General features: G+C 40.9%; 1 protein-coding gene across 2 annotated transcripts in view; it reads right to left on the bottom strand.

Moving 5' to 3' along the window:
• The window catches only part of sdk1a (sidekick cell adhesion molecule 1a), a 744,722-nt gene that overhangs the window by 232,100 nt on the left and 491,364 nt on the right, over positions 1-21,258 (bottom strand). For both annotated transcript variants that reach the window (XM_072268711.1, XM_072268712.1), the window contains 3 exons: positions 20,384-20,551; positions 3,080-3,182; positions 478-654 (listed from right to left, as the gene is read on the bottom strand). In XM_072268711.1, coding sequence (XP_072124812.1) covers positions 478-654; positions 3,080-3,182; positions 20,384-20,551 — 448 coding nt within the window. The remainder of the gene's footprint in view (positions 1-477; positions 655-3,079; positions 3,183-20,383; positions 20,552-21,258) is intronic.

Below are 21,258 nucleotides of genomic sequence, written 5' to 3' on the forward strand. Positions count from 1 at the left end.
ATGAAACTAAATCCTAGTGAACCACAATGCAGGTAATGTTCCAGACTTGACTGCCTGTCATAATTTAATGCTCGATAAATGCTGCTGATTTATTCACAGTACGCTTATACGATTTCCCAACTGCAATACAAGCCTAGAAACTGTCATGATAGAATTGTGTGTAGACTTCTGATGTTTCCCCATCTGCTAATTTAACAAGAGAGCTTAACCTACTATTTCAGATGAGTTAACATTGTTGTTAAAGAAACCCACAAAAATTGTAGTTTGAATGATTTAAGCTCATATACTATAATAAGCAGCTGCACAGCAAGAATCGGTATTAAAATGGTATGTGGCAGAATACATTTCAGTGCTAAATCTGATTGTTACTCACCATATAATGGAAAATTGCACTACGAATTGCAGCAGAAATTCAATACAAGTCTGTTACGAAACCAAATTCCAGCTTGAGGCGTAAAATGAAATGTTTTTACTCACATGACTTCCAGGCGAGCACTTCTGAAGTCATTCCCTCCTACGGACAAAACTTCACAGGTGTAGTCGCCAATATCACCCGACCAAGTCTGGCTAATATGAAGTGAGCCATTTTGCCCTAAAGTAATTCTGGGTGCAGTACTTGCATCAATAATTTTACCATTCTTTCTCCAAACAAATCTAGAAAAAAGGTGAATAAGATGTAGCATCAATAATGTATCTAAGTGAAAGGCTGGAGGAATCTAAACTCTGAACGCAAATGGGCTTTGGTTGGGCAAGAAGTACAATTTAAATATAAAAGCTTAAATTAAACCTGAATATGGCCTATGTCGACTTGCTCATTCCCATCTCCATTTGCGCTGGGATATATGGATGACTAAACTGCTGCTACCCATGGGTAGCACTTCTATCAAATCTTCAAAGGAAACCATGCCTCTCAGAATGTTTTGCCTTACTGCTGTTCATCTATCTCGGCCTCAGGAAGTCCATCAGCTGGAGGGAGGCAAGGACTATATCATGCAACAGGTAAAATCTTTTTTGAAGGACAGGAGCCGCAGAAGAGATTTCTTCTGTGCCCTCAAACAACTCTTAATTTCTTTAATGTATGTCTCCTCCCCAACCGTCCTGGAATATCTGAACCACTTTAACTCAGATCACACCTACATCATCAGTTACTCTGATGTCATCTCCATCTCTTCCTTGATTATCTGTCAACCCCATAGCCATGAATGTCTCCTTGATTTGATTCCTCCCATTACCCACTGACTACCTCTCCTATTTCCCATACACAAGTCTCCTACTTATCATTGACATTTATTTATTAATTTAGAGATACAGCACAGAACAGGCCCTTTAGACCCAATGAGCCGTACTGCCTAGCAACCCAGCTACTTAACCCTAAATTAATCACAGGACAACTTACAATGACCACACTACGAACCAGTATGTCTCTGGAATGTGGGAGGAAACCGAAGAACTTGGCACAAACCATTCACAAGAAGGATATACAAGCGTTTTACGATGGCATCAGAATTGAATTCTGAATTCCAGTGCCCCGAGCTGTAATAGTGACGTGCAAACTGCTACGCTACCATGTTACTAAATTCCCTCCTCTTATTTCTTATTGTGCACTCCTCCCATATCCCATTGCTGAGCCTCCTATTTCTCATCACTGACCATCCTTTGATTTCTTTTCCTGATTCCACCATCTGATTGTTCACTATTGCCATCAACATTCCCAACCCCAATGTATTTAGAAACTTAGTCATGACCTCTATCCTGATTTCTCTGGGTCTGCATTCTCTTGTATAGTGTTGTCCACACCAGACAGAGATCGGTTTGTCAATCAGACACAATTCTGGCTGGGTACTCGTACGATGACCCATGCATGCTGTGGAATTATAATTTCAGGGTGCTCTTCTGGTTAGAACTTTCTGCTGCTTCGCTCTTCTCTGCCTCAGTAAATATTGGGATTTTTACCTCAAACACAAAGGAGGGCAAAACCCCAGCGGCGCAATTAGTAGGGCCACTGCTCCAGAGTGCCAACAACCAGGATTCGATGCTGACTACTGTCCCTGTTTGTGTGGAGTTTACATATCTCCCATGACCACATGAGTTTACTCGGGGTGTTCTAGTTTCCCTCCACATCCCAAATGCTTGTGGATTGTTAGACTAATTGGCCACTGTAAATTCCTCCCTGGTATGTGGGTCAGTGGTAAATTCTGTGGTGACTTGATATAATTAAGGGGAGAATATGTGAGATTAGTGCAAGATTGCTGTAAATAGATGGTTGATAGTCAATGCAGAATAGGTGAGCCAAAGGACCTTTTCCATTCTGCATGACTTTGATATTTTAGCAGAGAATATACAATGTTGTGAGTACAAAATAATGTTCCAATAGCTGCAGAGCATTGTGGAACTTAATGCACAAGCAAGTTTCTACATACAACATTACAAAAAGGCTTAAATTGTAGTTTATAGTATCTGAATATGATGACGACAACAGGAGCTATAAATATTCAGATATTACATACAAGATACAGACTGGATGAGCTGCCAGCAACAAGGTTTAGAGGGTAAGGATGTTTCCTCTTATTTTGCAATGACAATGAATAGAGAGAAATTGATGGGAAATTTGTCACTGCTTCTGACAGTACTGAAAGTAATAACATTGCATGAGCATAAGTCAAAGACATCTGGGTTCCACATTTGGTCAGACATCAGTTCCAGACAATTCTATTGGCATTCACTGGCAATAGACCAATTGAAGAAATTGGAATTGAGCAGCAATTTGTATTTAAGTAGCACTGCTAACATTGAAAAAATATTTTGTGGTACTTCATAGAAGAATAATAAAAAGTAAGTGGTATTCAGCCAAAGGAAGGCATTCAGAAGTTTTAAGAAGCACATAATTCAGGTTGAAAAATAGAATGTGATTCTTAAGCCTTTAAACTGGATGTGTTCCTTTCTGTTAACGTCAAAATTCTGTGAAAGTAACATGGTCTACGGCTATAGAAGGGGAGTATGATTGATCTTATTATTGAGGGCTATTTCAGCAGTTACACCCTAATGAAATGGTTATCTTAATTGAACTGGAGAAGCTCACCGAATTGTGACTCTGGAGTCATGGGTTGCTCCACACATCAATTCAGCTGTTGTTCCTTTGATGACACTGCGGTCTTCAGGTGTGACTGAAATGAAGGTGCGTGCTAGAAGAAATACAAGGAAGTTAATATTATCAAGATATTCATGTATCACATGCTGGACATTTCACTAAACTCAGCTGCTTCTTTTGCCTCTTCCTGCCGAGAGTTCACTTTGATTTCCATTTTTACTCAATACGTTTCAAGCAATACAATTTTTAGATTAAAGCAGCATTCTTTATTGTGCAATAACACAAATTATATGCTGAGAAAAAAACAACCTATTCCATTTGATCAACTGTGCATGATATGAGAATTGAAGGTGCATTCAAAGTCTACATTATGAAACACTTGTGCTAAATCTACATTGTGACCTAGAGGATGCAAATCTGGGGCCCGTGTGACAATTTCATTTTCTACGTACTTACTTTAATTTCTTTTATTGGGATATGGGAAATTTCATTTCAAAATTCTCATTCATACTTAGATTCACTAGTTTATGATGCAGGAATAAATCAAACTTAGTTTTGTTCCATTGGATTAGAGGATTTCACTATTTTGTAGGTCTAGTAGCTCAGGATTTACCAGTCCTTCTGTAAAATCAATAACCTTGATCATCATCTTATCATACTCTAATGCTACTAATCGCAAACCACTGAACAATGCAAATTCATTTCTCCATCCATATTGATTACAAAATTAAGTAACTTCTCCAGTTTCTATAGCACAGTGCAAAAGTCTTAGGCACGCTAGATTTTCTAAATGGTTTTAGATGGTATGGCCGCTACGGAGTCCGATCTCAACATCATCAAGGCTGTCTGGGATTACCTGAAGAGACAGAAGCAGGTGAGACAGCCAAAGTCTGCAGAACTGTGACAAGTTCTCCAGGATGCTTAGAACAACCTACCAGCCAATTTTCTTACAAAACTGCATAAAAATATACCTAAAATGCAGTTTGAAAGGCAAATATTCGATTTAGTTTTTTTTTGAACTGTTTACTGCTCTTTATAGTATTTTTTTGATAGTCAGAAACATTCAGTTTCAGTCATTTTACACGTGTCTAAAGACTCTTGCACAGTACTGTAGTTTTGAAAAATTTGTTAACTAAAGGCTAAAGAAAGACATACAATTTCTCATCAGATGACAGGTTACTCCCAAGGAAATGGACACTATTAATGCTTCAACAGTTCTGTTTAACTTCTATTATGAGTAATACTAACCTAGCTTTAAAGTATGCTAAAATAAAATTGATGTTTACTTTAAGGAGCATAAACATGTTAAGGGCCAATTGTAATATCCTAGTGTTGTACAGTTTAATTGCTTGAACTTAAACCAGAGGTTATATTAAAAAGGCTGATATAAAGGTTTACCTGTGACAAAGATTTAATTATTTTCTTCACCATCAAACCAATATTGTACAAGATAGTAAAATCAATTCTATTTTCTATTCTTTTATTTCCATTGCTATTATTACTGCAAAAAGTGAGTTGAATGGACTATGTATGTTTATGATACAATCAGTTTCTCTTTGAGAAAAGCACAAGGTTGCTTAAACTGAAGCATTTCCTGGCTTTATACAGCTCATCAAAATGAGTACCACCTCATTCAAATTGGCATATTCTGCTTTCACTCCCATGAAAAGCAGAAGCTCAATGGAATGGCAGGCTGGCTCATTTAACAAGCATTCCTCCTCCCCCACAGTTGATACCAATCTGCTATTTGGAAAGTAAATTAGCTTGATAATCATTTATGATAATTGATTTTATCATGCAGCCAGGTCAGAAACAGACCGTAGAAGAATTCTGAATTAATGCTTGCTGGAAACACTAACTCCAGCTGGCTCTTACTTGATTATAAAATGGATGCAGGGGATGAGAGACTACAAGTAACTTCCTAGCAGTTGTTTGACTTTATTTCAGGACATAAAGGCATTCTAGAAGACAAAGAAATTCTATTTGATTTATGCTAAGGCATTTACTCTACATTTTACTTTTTAGCATTTTGTGTAAATTGTACGACATAGAAACAGGTCCTTCAACCCACACAATAAGTAATTTTACTACTCCCACTTCCTTGCATAAATCCCATATTCCTCTATGCTTATTCATTCAAGCACTTGACCAGATACCTCTTAAATGTTGTTACTGTACCTACCTCCACAACTTCTTCTGGCAGCTCATTCCAACCACCAACTACATTTTGTGTGCAAAATTACCCTCTCAGATCCCCTTTGCAATTGCTCCCTCTCACATTAGCCTATCACATCACTCTGGGTCCTGAAGAATACTCTGACCAATTTAGGATTTTGTTTAACACCATGAAAATCCCTGGAGAAGACTGGACATGAGAGACTGGCTTCTCCCAAAACAGTGACGCTTCCCTAGTAGCAAGATCGGGATGAAACTTAGAGCAAAATAAAGCATGCAAATTAATCTAACAAGTCTGGAAACTCACAATAAATTTATATTTAATAATAATAAAACACTAGGTCCAGTGGACCCAGAATGAGTTTGAAGGACATCAGTCTAAATTGAATGTTCGGTGGGATACATGTTGTTTTTCCGGAGGATGTTCAGATCCTCAAGCTTTGTTTATGTAATTTATTTTTCTCTCTCTATGACTTTCATGCATCCTTCACTTGTTATTCTCTTGTGGCAGTAACTCCTAGCTATTCCTTTCAGTGCCACCTGTTTGCTTTCTCTTTGACCTACAACAATTATCACATGCCAACTTTCAACAGATGGTATGAAAGAGAATAGTTGCTGCCTATCTGCCTGCTTTATGAGAAAGGAAGTAATCAGCATTTTAGTTTGCATGTGTAAAAATTCTCATTACATGGTCCTTTGATTTGTTTGATGTGCCTTTGTTTTTTTATTCAAATACATCAATGTTTAATAATGATCCATGGATGTGCTTGGGATTTGTTTTCATTGTGGTGAGAAAAATTATTTATTAATTGCATAAAACAAATGGTAAGATGAATAAAGAAAATTTAAAAATGTTCATGTTGTTGAATTGCCATGTCCAACTGGTTTACTGCTGCCCTTTATCTGGTTTAGGTTACACGAGTCTCCAGTCCCACACTTGTATGTTAACTCTTCCCTACCCTCTGAAATGGCCTTGAACACAAAAATGGGTGACTGTAGTTTAAGAAGAGGCACCAATGCCTTTTGATGGTTTACACAGAACAGCAGATATTAAATAAATTTTAAGTACAGGTGCACATGTAGAGAATAAGGTGTACAAACACTTTAATTCACAAAGCATTGACGCTCTGGAGATCTGTAGCTGTTCTGTTTGAGGCTCTGGGAACTTTATCCCATGGAACTGCCCAAGAAGAAGAGTGACTTTCTAATTTGCACAATGCACAATGCATAATGCATCACAAGCATTAAAAATAGCCTTTAGTAAGCTCCATTTGGTGGGGGACCAAATCAAATCCCAGAGCTGAGTTCCCTCATTTAGCAAAGTGGATTTCAAGAAAATGAGGAAACTGAGGAAAATTATCTGTTGGTAACCATTTCCTCTGCAACAACACCAACAAGCTACTCCAACATTGGAGGCTGAACTGATGATCACACTTATTCCATACGAGATCCAAGCAAGAACTTCTGATCACCAATATGGTTTGATCTCAGCTGTTAAACCATGCACCGATGTGACCTTTTCCAGAGCACTCGAATACCGTATTCAAAGTCCAGTTAAGGGTTCAAATCCTGGACGTCAATGCATGAGTTATTACCGCACACAAAACGCTGGAGGAGCTCAGCGATTCCTGTAGCATTTTGTGTGTGCTACTTTGGATTGTCAGCAGCTGCAGGTCTTTTTGTGTTTGTGAGTCATTACCACTGCCACGTGGTAAAAAAAAAGAATGCTCAAGATAAATACGGCATCATTTTCTGACGCACCACCATGGTAGGAGATCTTACGTAGTGGTTAGAATCCCTGGGGAAAATACAGAAAAGGAAAACAAATATTCGAGGTAGATGATGTCAGGAGCATCTCCTGGTAGTTCCTCAGGTGGGAACTGGACATTTATCACCTGAGTAAAGCCTCTTCCTGCAGTCAGAGCTTGTGTCATTTGTGAACTTAATGATCATATTAAAAAACTGCATGAGTGACACAATTACAGATAATCTGTTGACTGAAGTCACTCACATATGCCAAGGTGATCTCCTAATTTTTGATTCTATTCCAACACATGCTGCATATAGTACTGTGCAAAAATCTAAGGTATACATGCACAGATAGGGTGACTAAGACTGCACCATTTGTCAACATGGAGTGGGGAGCGAGATGTTGGGAATGGTGAGGGTGGAATGCTGCAGAGGAGTGTGGGACAGGTGGCAGAGGAGTACCAGGGGCAGGGGAGTGGCACTGATGCAAGTGCACCCAGCTCTGACACACTAGGCAAGGTCATTTGACTCCAAACAATTGGTTTATTGATCATCATAGAATCTGCCTCTGGTGCTTCCTGCATCCTCCACTTTTCCTTCCCCTCTTCCCATCCATAATTCCTCTCTCCTTGCCCCCTTCCCACTCTCAGTCCACCAGAGGGACCCATATTAGAATCAGGTTTATCATCATCCACATAGGTCATGAAATTTGTCTTTTTTGCAGCAGCAGCAGTATAGTGCAAAACATAAAGTTACTACAGTACTATGCAAAAGTTTCAGGCACACAGCTATGCCTAAAATATGTGCCTAAGACTTTTGCACAGTACTTTACATAAGCTGTGGTCGTCAAAAAAAATGTCCCATTCTTTTATTCTTCTGTTTCTGATGCAATCTATGTACTATATCCAGTAATGAATGCTGCCTGATGGTTATCTAAACTTTCAATGGTTCTTCCTCGTGGTCAGTTAAAATACAATGACAAGATGAAAAATCAATGTTGAATAAACTAAATATTTCCACCATAGTGAATCTGCACAGAATGACACTGCTAAGACCAATATTAAACCAGTTATTAAGTGTTGCAGAAAGTGTTTATTGCCTCAAAGATTGTGAAAGGAATCTAGCTTTAACCTTGTACATAGCCCTATTTCGATCCTGGAGCCCACCTGATGCAGCATTGGAAGAATGGAAATTTCAATATTATTGGACAACTCAACATACATCATCTTACAATTCATTATCCACTACTGTAGAAGCAGAATTCATTCAGTGATTGAGTGCCATAGTGGAGATTCCAATATCTGCCCACACTCAGAGCTGCCAAGGCATTTCAACAATCTATCCTCCTGGAAATTACCAGCAATATTCCAGCCATGTCCTGGGGAACAAGAAATAGCTGAGAGGTGCAGAGGTTCTCTCTTACATTGGCAGAAGAACTGCCACTGCCTTTCCATTGCTTAGCAGCCTGGTAAACCAACTCTGATGGAAGTTTATTGATCTCTTTCTCCCTCTCTGCCTGATCTGCTGAGTGTTTCCAGCATTTTCATTTTTAATATCAACAGTTAACACTCCAGGCAAGGCAGTGCAGTCTGAAGTCGACTTTCTTGACCCAGAAATGCTAGCTGACGTAAATCAAAATCACCTGCCCCTTCTTAGTCATAGTCATACCTTATTGATCCCGGGGGAAACTGGTTTTCATTACAGTTGCACCATAAATAATTAAATAGTAATAAAATCATAAATAGTTAAATATTAATATGTAAATTATGCCAGGAAATAAGTCCAGGACCAGCCTACTGGCACAGGGTGTCTGACCCTCCAAGGGAGGAGTTGTAAAGTTTGATGGCCACAGGCAGGAATGACCTCCTATGACGCTCTGTGTTGCATCTCAGTGGAATGAGTCTCTGGCTGAATGTACTCCTGTGCCCACCCAGTACATTATGTAGTGGATGGGAGACATTGACCAAGATGGCATGCAACTTAGACAGCATCCTCTTTTCAGACACCACCGTGAGAGAGTCCAGTTCCATCCCCACAACATCACTGGCTTTACCAATGAGTTTGTTGATTCTGTTGGTGTCTGCTACCCTCAGCCTGCTGTCCCAGCACACAACAGCAAACATGATAGCACTGGCCACCACAGACTCGTAGAACATCCTCAGCATCATCCGGCAGATGTTAAAGGACCTCAGTCTCCTGAGGAAATAGAGATGGCTCTGACCCTTCCTGTAGACAGCCTCAGTGTTCTTTGACCAGTCCAGTTTTTTGTCAATTCGTATCCCCAGGTATTTGTAATCCTCCACCATGTCCACACTAACCCCCTGGATGGAAACAGGGGTCGCCGGTAGCTTAGCTCTCCTCAGGTCTACCACCAGCTACTTAGTCTTTTTCACGTTAAGCTGCAGATAATTCTGCTCACACCCTGTGACAAAGTTTCCTACCGTAGCCCTGTACTCAGCCTCATCTCCCTTGTTGATGCATCCAACTATGGCAGAGTCATCAGAAAACTTCTGAAGATGACAAGACTCTGTGCAGTAGTTGAAGACCGAGGTGTAAATGGTGAAGAGAAAGGGAGACAAGACAGTCCCCTGTGGAGCCCCAGTGCTGCTGATCACTTTGTCGGACACACAGTGTTACAAGCACACGTACTGTGGTCTGCCAGGCAAGTAATCAAGAATCCATGACACCAGGAAAGCATCCACCTGCATCGCTGTCAGCTTCTCCCCCAGCACAGCAGGGCGGATGGTGTTGAACACACTGGAGAAGTCAAAAAACATGACCCTCACAGTGCTCGCTGGCTTGTCCAGGTGGGTGTAGACACGGTTCAGCAGGTAGACGATGGCATCCTCAACTCCTAGTCGGGGCTGGTAGGCGAACTGGAGGGGATCTAAGTGTGGCCTGACCATAGGCCGGAGCAGCTCCAGAACAAGTCTCTCCAGGGTCTTCATGATGTGGGAGGTCAATGCCACCGGTCTGTAGTCACTGGGGCCGCTGGGGCGCGGCGTCTTCCGCACAGGGACGAGGCAGGACGTCTTCCACAGCACAGGAACCCTCTGGAGCCTCAGGCTCAGTGTCAAATCTTTCACAGCAAGTCAAAAATCTTCCAGCAGCTACTAGGTGATGGTATTTAGTATGCAACCTGAAATGTTAGGGCTCTCAAACATAGTGCCATTGATGACAGACCTGGAAACAAGACTCCTGTGAAAGCTCACAGGATTTCAGATGCATGGGCATGGACATTGACGTTGCTGCCCTGAGGGAGATAAATTGGGCAGGAGATAGTCAATTTAAAAAAATGGTTGTGAACATACTCTTTTCTAAATGATCAATCTCTGATGCTGTGTTCATGGTGTGAGTGTTGCCATCAAGGTTAAGTTAGTCCTGCATTTGACTTATTTTCTGATTTCCATCATCTGGAGACTTTGCTATTATCCAGTTTGAATTGTTGACTCATTGTGGTCTAATGTTAAAGAACTATGATCACGCAGACATTCAGAAGATCAAGACAGAGTGTTAAATAGCAACTGTAACTATATTATTTATAGTTATTGATCTATGAAAATGTCAGTTACTGGCAAAACCACCATTTACTGCAAAGCTCAAAATTCCCAGAAGCTGGAGGAGAATAGTTGCAGTCCTTGTGGAGAACCATTTACACTGGGCATTCTAGCAACTGTCCCATTGGGAATGGAAAAAAATACTTGTTAATAGAGCAGGAATGCCTGATTAACCATTTTAACCAATGAATAAGTGCTGCCGTAGTATCATTGGAGAAGGAGACAGTACAGAAGGGCTTAAACTTAAGTGGGACGTACTAGAGAGGCTGGCTGCATCTTAAATGTCACCAGGTTTGGATGGAATGCATCATTAATTGTTTAAGGATAGGTGGAAATAGCACAGAAAATGCTGTTGAACCAGCCTCCCCACTCCACTATTAGATTGGTCACATTCCCACTACCGGATCAACATCTCCACTGGTGGTCTAGTCCAGTCTAGCTGCCTGACCCCTCCTGCTGGCTGACTACCCTTTAAATTCCTGCTGCCGGAACAGCCACTGGACTCGTCCAACTTGGCTCTGCGTTACAATGGACAGCCCTTGCTCGTGCACCAGTTTCTCTCCTTCCTAAGGCCGATCAGCCTCTCCGTTTCTGCTGCTGGATCACCTAACCTGCATCTAATCACGTCTCCACTTCTGAAGGTAAAAGGCACTTACCTACCCTATCAACTAAAGGTGAGGGTGCAGGTGGACAGTTTTGGTCTGCCAGCTTTAAAAACCTTGCAATCTGGGCAGCAAGTTTTCCATTCCTCACACCGTTGGTAAGGTGAGCAATGCTAGTGTCATAAATTGAGAAAAACTGGTACAAAATGCTGGGGATTTTCAAGAAAGGTGTGATATAGAGTGGGGAGGTAGAGTCTGATATCGAAAGCATAGACCCTGGATATTATACTCCGTGTTACCGAGCAGCCACATCAATAATGCCTTAATTCATTTTACTGCTGATGGGCAATAATTAGTCAATTGAATTTGTATTTATCCTGCTTTCCATGGACATGACATGCCTGGGAAGGCACCCAAGTTTTTGGTGTTATAATGAAATAGCTTGGCTGGAGGGATGGCTGGTTTTGGAGCATTTCCGCAGGTTACTGCCACGTACCATAGTCTTTGCCATATTCAATACTCATCTCTTACTCAAAGGGTAACTCTGATTGGCTGATACCCTTTATCCATGTAAAATTTTGCTTACTAATACAGAAGACGTTAATGCTATTCTTGATAAGGCTCAAAGCAATCTTGGTTTTCATTATCATTACACTGGATGGATGTTACTCACACCCACTCTGAGGTTTTCTTGCTCTGTAAATACTTATTTGGCATTTTGCAATAATCATAAACTGATGCATTTCGCTGCTGAATTTAAAACAGTTGAACTGCTGGGAGGCTGTTGAAAAAAATTAAGCAGGTCCACCTGTCAGTTGCTGACACATTCTCCCATTGGGCTTCTTCTGTGACACAACAGCTACATCAAGGTTAATCAGCTCATACCTCGGAGGGAAACTGCTTCTTGCACTTCAAACATAGATACAGAGGTAGGATTTAAACACCCAATTGAACCAAAGGAGATTTATTGCAATCATGGGTATTTTTTGTAATATCTCTACTTCTAAGTCAGTAGGGTTAATGAGACTGCTTTTCCAAGAGCGCCACTGTTGTAAAAACCAACAATAGATTAATGAATAATATTTAATTGCAGCAGCACTGTATTCAGCCTTCCTGTACCAAATAAGTAATTCATCCTTTTGAAACTTCATGATAATTTTAAAATACATACAACACTGAATAGAAATGGGTAATGACTGGTTCCTTTTAAAGTATGGTGAAATTTTTATTGCTATTCTGAAAACATGAAGGCTCCATTTTATGTAATTTACATATGTAATTATCCCTAAATAATCTGCTGTCTTAAAATATAAATAAACAACTTATGGATGTCTTCAGCTGACTACTGGGAGATAGAAGTAGTAGACAAAGTTCATTTCCTATAGAAGTGACTTCAAAATGTGGCTGCTTGTAGCAGTATTTACATACATATAGGGTCCCTGACCCAGTTGGTGAAATGCACAATCAGCTGGCAAAGCCAACGTTACTGCATCAAAAAATGCATTAGCATGCATGCCAGAACTTCCTGCAATCAAGCACTTCTCATGTAAAAAGTTGATATTGACCTAAAGTGTACTGGTGCATGTATTGCAAAACATGAGAAAGTACCTTATTGCAAGCAATTCGGAAAGTTATACAACTTAAATCTAAATGCAGGCTCATCTGACCCAAAATGAGTATGTCATATCACTTGCCACAATGCATGAATGTTTTAGTTAGTGAGAAGTTACAGAACTTCCTTTCAGTGAGCTAAAATGATAAATGCGAGAATAACGGATATTTCCTGAATGTTTTATGTAAACCTTGTATATGTATCCATGCTTTTTATAAATTAATTTTTAAATAAAAAGTTGCAGTTTTCAGATTAAAATGGGGAAATATTTATTTAATGGGACACAACTGCTGAACATTTTTATTTCATTATTTTAAAAATTGCCTTATGTAAATATTTAATAAGATTTTATAATTACATGTTTCAGTTGCTAATGTGCAAGTGCTAGCGTATTTGAACAGACTGGAAATTAGTTAAAAATAGCTACAGAAAAGACTTAGGACAGTTTTTAAAAGTTGCCTAAAAGTTTATCATTACAGTCATAGGGTAATACAGTCTAGACACAGGCCCTTTGGCCAACCACCGTACCTAACTTCACTCATCCCACTTACCTGCATTAATTCCATACTCTTCTTGCCCTACTCTTTCTGGTACTTATACAGATGCTTCATAAATATTGTGACCATTCCTGTTTCCCCCACCTCCTCTGGCAACTCATTTCAGATACCCACACCTTGTGTGAAATATTTCCCACCGCATGATTCTTTTTAAAACTCCCTCTCCCACCTTAATCTTACATCTACCAAGTTCAGACATTCCTAATATAGAAAATAAACGCTGGCCATCTCCCCCATCTATGCCCATCATAATTTCAGCGCCTCCATTTTCTTACCTCTCTGCCTCTTTCACTTCAAGTAAAACAGACCCAACCTAACCAATCTCTTCTTATAATTCTAGCCTTCTAAACCAGGCAACATCTCTGTGAATCACATCTGCCTCTTCTCTGGTATAATGATATCCTTTTTCTATGTGACCAGAACTGCAAATAATACTCTAAGTTTAGTTTAACTCTTACCCCCCAATGCTCTGTCCTATGAGGTCAAGCATACCACATACCATCCTCACCACCATATCTATCTGTGTCGGCACTTTTGGAGAAACATGAATGTGTATCTCAAACAACGGGAATTCTGCAGATGCTGGAAATTCAAGCAACACACATCAAAGTTGCTGGTGAACACAGCAGGTCAGGCAGCATCTCTAGGAAGTGGTACAGTCGACGTTTCAGGCCGAGACCCTTCGTCAGGACTAACTGAAGGAAGAGTTAGTAAGAGATTTGAAAGCGGGAGGGGGAGGGGGAGATCCAAAATGATAGGAGAAGACAGGAGGGGGAGGGATGGATCCAAGAGCTGGACAGGTGATAGGCAAAAGGGGATACGAGAGCATCATGGGACAGGAGGTCCGGGAAGAAAGACAAGGGGGTGGGGGGAACCCAGAGGATGGGTAAGGGGTATAGTCAGAGGGACAGAGGGAGAAAAAGAAGAGTGAGAGAAAGAATGTGTGTATAAAAGTAAATAAGGGATGGGGTACGAGGGGGAGGTGGGGCATTAGCGGAAGTTAGAGAAGTCGATGTTCAAGCCATCAGGTTACTCATTCATGTCACTCAGGTTGGAGGAACAACACCTTATATTCCATCTGGGTAGCCTCTAACCTGATGGCATGAACATCAACTTCTCTAACTTCCACCCATGCCCCACCTCCCCCTCGTACCCTATCCGTTATTTACTTTTATACACACATTCTTTCTCTCACTCTTCTTTTTCTCCCTCTGTCCCTCTGACTATACCCCTTACCCATCCTCTGGGTTCCCCCCCCCCCCTTTTCTTTCTCCCTAGGCCTCCTGTCCCATGATCCTCTCATATCCCTTTTGCCAATCACCTGTCCAGCTCTTGGCTCCATCCCTCCCCCTCCTGTCTTCTCCCATCATTTTGGATCTCCCCCTCCCCCTCTCAAATCTCTTACTAACTCTTTCTTCAGTTAGTCCTGACGAAGGGTCTCGGCCTGAAACGTCGACTGTACCTCTTCCTAGAGATGCTGCCTGACCTGCTGCGTTCACCAGCAACTTTGATGTGTGTTGCTTGAATTTCCAGCATCTGCAGAATTCCTGTTGTTTTCATTTAAGGCCTCAAGTGTCACAGTAGCGTAGCAGTTAGTGTGAATCTATTACAGCTCGGGTTGTTGGAACTCAGAGTTCAATTCCCATGCAGTTGAAAGGAGTTTGTTCGTCCTCCCCATGAACACATGGGTTTTCTCTGGGTGTTACAGTTTCCTCCTACATTCCAAAGACACACCCATTAGTAGGTTAATTGGTCATTGTAAATTGCCTTGTAAGTAGGCTAGGGTCGTGCAGTGGTGTGGCTTGTTGGGCCAGAAGGGCCTGTTCTGCATTGCATCTCTAAATAAAATAAAATTTCCTATGTTGCCACACATAGATTATCACATTAATTCTTAAGGGGGTCTACTTTCTCCCTAATTCTACTTTTGTCCTTAATATGCTAATAGGATCTTTGAGAATCTGCCAGAGATACCTCATGACCCTTCTTGCCCTCCCAATTTCCTTCATAAATGTACCCCTAAATCCCTTATACTTCTCAAAACTTATGGGCACTGGTCAAAATAGTTTATTGACTTATCAACTACTTGCCCAGCTTTAATTCCTGAAAGGTGGCGTGTTGCCCATGCACTTGTAGGGAATCTACATGTTGCTTCAAAAAACTTCCCTGGTTACACTTAACAAGTTCTGCTTCATCTAATTCCTCAGTACTAAGGCAGACCCTGTCAACATCGAGGAATTTAAAATCACCTATTATTACAAATCTATTTTTCCTATACCTATCTACAACTTCCCTGCATACTTGCTCCTCCAGTACATGTTGACTATTAAGATGTCTGGAGTATAATACCTTCAAAATGATTGCCCCTTTTTATTTCTAAATCTGCACATATGGTCTCATTGGATGTTCCACTCTTAAGGAGGCCTGATATTCCTGACTTAATAGAACACATGGTAGAAAATGAGAAAAGCAAGTGGGATCTTTAAAGATTAGATTATTAGATTATGAGGACACTCAGTCCTCATTTATTGTCATTTAGAAATGCATGCATTAAGAAATGATACAATGTTCCTCCAGAGTGATATCACAAAACAGGACAAACCAAAAACTAACACTGACAAGACCACATAATTATGACACATAACTACAACAGTGTAAAGTAATACCATAATCTGATAAAGAGCAGACCATGGGCATGGTAAAAATAAAAGTCTCAAAGTTCCGAATGACTCCCAATAGTCCGGATAGCAGGTAGCAGAAGGGAGAAACTCTCCCTGTTGTAAACCTCCAGGCGCTGACAACTGCTGATGCATTGGAAGCACCCGACAACAGCCAACTCTGAGTCCATCCGAAAACTTTGAGCCTCCGACACTGAGCACCATCTCTGCCAAGCGCTGGACCCCGCCCCAGCCGCCGAGCAACAAGCAAAGCTGAGGAGATTCTGGATCACACAGTAGCAGCGGCAGCGAAGAAGGCATTTCAGAAGTTTCTCCAGATGTTCCTCCGTGCTCTCACGTCTGTCTCCATCAAATCAGGATTGTGCACGGCACCCTACTTGACAGATTACAGATATCATTCACCTGAGTGGCTGCTGCGCGCTGCGTCGCGCCGCCATCTTCTCCTCCTCCTTTTAATTGCAGCAGTAATAATCCCAAATGGGAATATTTGATCATTCAAATATTCAAGAGGATGCAGGCATGGAAATTCTTAACTATCAGTCAGACCACAGCTGGAGTGTTTCCTCAGAGAGAAAGCTAATGCTAATCAGAGGAGAAAATATGCACAGAAATTGCCAATAGGTAGAGGACAAATATTTAAAATAATTAGCAAGAGAAATAAGGAGGACCATTTTAATTCAGTGATTTATGATCAGGAAACACCTTCTGAAAGGGCCTATTAATAATTCTCACAAAAAAAAGATGTATGAATGATATTTTTTTATAACAGAACAATGAACAAATATGTTAAAAATTATTAATAATGAAAATTCCCTTTTAAAGAAATAGGTTTAGATCATTAAAACAACTAAGGTACTTTACAAGCATGTCACAGCAGACAGCACAAAAACAATCTCTTTAGCCCAACTCATCCACATTGCCAACCCAAGAAAGCCCCCTAAGGCTTTTCTATCCCTTTTTGTCTAAATATCAATGAAACTCTAATTGTATCCACTTCCACACTTTCTCCGGCAGCTTGTTCCGTATACCCACCACCTCCTGTGTAATAGAGTTACCCTTCAGATCCCTTTTAAATCTCTCCTTTCTCCCTGCAAATCTAAGCCCTCTAGTTTGTTATATTCCTCTCCTCTTGTAAAAAAAAAACTGACTACTAACCTTATTTTTATACCACTCATGATTTTATAAACCTCTTTAAAGGTCACCCCTCAGCCTCCTACACTCCAGGGAATAGTGTCCCAGCCTAACCAGTCTCCCCTTATAGCTCGACCCCTCAAGCTCCAGTAACTTCTTCATGAATCATTTCTGCAAGATTTCCAGCTTAATACCATCCTTCCTACACCGAGGAAACCAGAACTGCTCACAGTTGTGCAGTCTCACCGATACCTTGTAACGATCACCGCCTGACCGATGATATTAAGTATGCCAAAGCCTTCTTCACCAACCCATCTACCTGTGTCTTCCCTTTCAGAAAACAATGTACCTGTAGCGCCAGGTCCCACTGTTATACAACACTCTTCAGGGCCCCAACATCAAAATGGCTCCTTTAAAGTGGCGACTCTGCATGCAGCTCCAATGGCGACTCTGCATGCAGCTCCAATGGGAATCATCAAATATTCCCATTTGGGATTATTACCGCTGCAATTAACAGTCCAAGGATACTTCAGTGTTGTTTTAAGATGTTGTAAAAACTCTACTGATACACAAAACCGGTTGACACCGACTGAAGATTTGAATTGTGAGTGCAGTTCCCCTTTAAGAAAAAGTAAGTGTGGAAAGCACACCAGTCTGCAGGTACAATTGCAATTCAGGCAGAGCCCTTAGGACCTCACTCGTGACTATCCTGCTGGCAACTCTACAGTCTTGGGAAAATAAAACTGAAAAATTGCAGTTCCAGAGGGCCACCAGGGACCGCTGTGTACTTTGCTTCACGGAAACACAGCTCACCACCGCCATTTCAAAGGCACTGCTGCAGACCGATGGCTTCACCATCCACTGAAAAGATAGGAGAGTCTTTTAAAGGTAGAGGAAGCAACGACTAAAGACCAGTGATGAGGACCAAGAAGATATGCTCAAGGGAGACAGAGGAGTACTGCCAGGTCTGCAATCGGTGGACAGCACAACACCAAAAGATTCATCTTCGAATCCCAATGAATAGCCACAGTCGTCACCAACTTCATCAAGACTTCTGCAGATGAGCGTGTGCCTTCAAGAACATACCGGACATTCCCAAGCCAAAAGCCATGGAGATTTGTAGTCTGCTGAGGGCTAGATCTGAGGCATTCAAGACTGATTATCTAGAAGTTCATGTACGAATTATGGAAAGCTATTTTAAGCGTGAAAGAACAATTCCGATTGAAGTTAGAGATGGAATTGGATGCAAGTCAAGTCTGACAGGGTTTGCAGGGTATGCAAAACCTAACATCATGAATGACTGTGATACTTCACTCCCAGATGAGGTCAAGGTCATTTATGCACACTTTGAAAGGGAGAATAAAACTACACCTGTGTGAGTCCCTGCAGTATTGGGTGACCTTATCACCTTTGTCTTGAAGGGTGACATCAGAACATCTTTCAAGAGGTTGAAGCCTTGCAAAGAGTCAGGCCTTGATGGTGTACCTGGCGGGGCAGAGAAAATCTGTTGCAGATGGAGGTTCCCACTTGCCTCAAAAGGGTGACAATCATACCAGTGCCCAAGAAGGGTACAGTGAGCTGCCTCAACGACTATCGCCCAGTTGCACTCATATCTACTGTAATGAAGTCCTGCTGCGAGGTTGTTCTTGGCCAGAATTAACTCCTGCCTAAGCAAGGACCTGGACCCACAGTAACTTGCACATCACACACAATTGGCCTGCAGTGGATGCAATCTCACTGACCCTCCACTTGGCTTTTGATCTCCTGGACAATAGCAATATCTACATCAGGTTGCTGTTTATTGATTACAGCTCAGCATTCAACACAATCATACCCTTAGTTCCATTGTTTCTGCCTGCTCCTACCCCACTGAACTTATGTCGGCATAATTCCTCAAATGGATTTTGTCCCCCTTCGTCCAGTCCCTTCCTACCTCCGTCCCGGACACATTGCATGCTCCATTAAGGGAGTACAGCTGGGAAATCGGAGCTGCAGTTAAGATCAGAACATCTAACTCTGCTGGGGGGGGGGGGGGGGAGAACCAAGATGCAGGAACATACATGGTTAAATATGGGCAGTTACTGTAAGAAAATGTCAGCAAAAATGAGCCCACAGCTTCTTCAAATGAGCTGTTTGAACTGAAAGGCCACAGGTGCTAATTGGACAGATGAATTTCTACAAATGTCACAAATAACGACATGGACTGTAGAATTAATTGTCAATGGCACAAACTGGGACAAGCAATTATTCTTAAAGGTGTTAAAGTTGGAAATTCCTTTGATTTATACTCTGGACAGTAGCTGGTGGCATATATTACTTAATGTGAAGCAATCAACAGAATCTAAATGAAGGTTCTAAAAGTTAGCAGCATTTAAATCACTTGTTTCGACAGTTTACTGACATACAGTACGCCGTGTTAAAAACCATATTTATTTGCATTTTTTAACAAATTCTTACATGACTATGATTCAAATTAGTCATGTACCCAAGTTATATTTTCCTTTGTTTTCTTTTCTCTCTCCCCACAGCTTTTTGGCTATGCCAAATTAGACAGTTTATTCCCTTGATTATTGTCTGAGATGCTTCAAAATTGACTTTAATGTAAATTTTTTTTAAAAAAGAAGTTCATTTCAATTTTTCTCCCGAATGTTTACCAGACACTCAGATTTCCTCAGCCTCAGAGTCAGGTGTGATCTCATGAAGTTCTTGAGGCAATTAACTTCTGCCCACCTTTAGGACAAACTGCTTCACTCTAAGAAGGAACATTAATTAGATGTCCAGAGAGCTGACAGTACAACCTCAAGTCTTATTGTTACGTAGACTGTTTTTGATTTATTCCCGGAGTGCATCATGCTTATAAGTACTTTAGAGAGGAGTTAACATCAAAATACCTTGTAACCAATAAGCAGAACTCTCTAATGGTGCAGAGCATTCACCCAGTGAGCAGTTAAATGATAAAGGATCCTGGAGGAATGCCATCAATGTTTGATTTAGTTAATTTTTTCCCAGTCAGGCACAGATAAGCAAGATCTGACTTAATACCCTGTATCCTACAGAATGCAGTACTGTCCACACTTAGAGTCATGATCCCTGAGTGTCTATTGACTAAGAGCAAGTTTCAGCTTAACTGTGGTGCCTTGGAAGATACTCAGCGCAACAATGAAGAAAACCTTTTCAATTTAAAACATAGATTTGTTAGTCCCAATTTCATTCCCATCCTTATTTAAATGAACTTACTCCACACTGTGAGACTGGCCGATGCATTCACCGCTCCCTTAGAATTCATTGCAAAGCAGGTATACGTTGCTGCATCTTCAACATGGGCTGGTTTGATCAACAGCCCACCCGATTCCTGAAGTACAAACCGTGGAATTTGTACCGAACCACTTGCTAAAACCTTATCACCTGTAAGGTAAGGACACCGGTCAGGAAATATGGATATATGAGCATGGATATTCCTGGTGGGAATACAGGTACATCTATGTAGACAACATAAGAATAATGTGCAGACACCACAGCTCAAAAGGTTGAGGGCAAGTAAGAGCAGAAAAAAAATGATAAACAATGTTAACCTAATGAGGTATAAAAATAAAGTTTCCAGCATGCATTACTTTTCCCCCATTGAGATCGAGTCAAATCAACAAAGCTAATATTGCTTCCAGATCAATTAATTACCACTGTGAATTCCTATCAATTATGGCCGTGTGGAGGCCTCTGGGGAAGATCTTAATATTAGGGATTTTCTAAAACATAAGTAAGGCATTATTAGGAATTAACAAATGCAAACAAAAAAACCCAGCCAGCTTTCAGAACTCAGCATGTCAGGCAGCACCTGTGGAGGGAAAAGGACTGAACAAGGGTCTCAACCTGAAACATTAACCGCTTATTCCCCTCCACTGAAGCTGCCCAACCCACAGAATTCCTCCAGCAATTTTTATGCTCTAGCTTTCAGTGCCTCCAGCCTCTTCTTTCTCCAAATATTAGCAAATACTTGCTTTATAAAGAATCTTATAATGGTACGTGAATAACATTACGAATGGTTCTTTGCTGTTCTTAATTACTAGTAGAGGTTTTAGTGCAGGTGCACTAGATTACTATTAAATATATCACTG

This window comes from Mobula birostris, chromosome 9 (genome assembly GCF_030028105.1).
Source record: "Mobula birostris isolate sMobBir1 chromosome 9, sMobBir1.hap1, whole genome shotgun sequence".
In the NCBI taxonomy this organism is placed as follows: Eukaryota; Metazoa; Chordata; class Chondrichthyes; order Myliobatiformes; family Myliobatidae; genus Mobula; species Mobula birostris.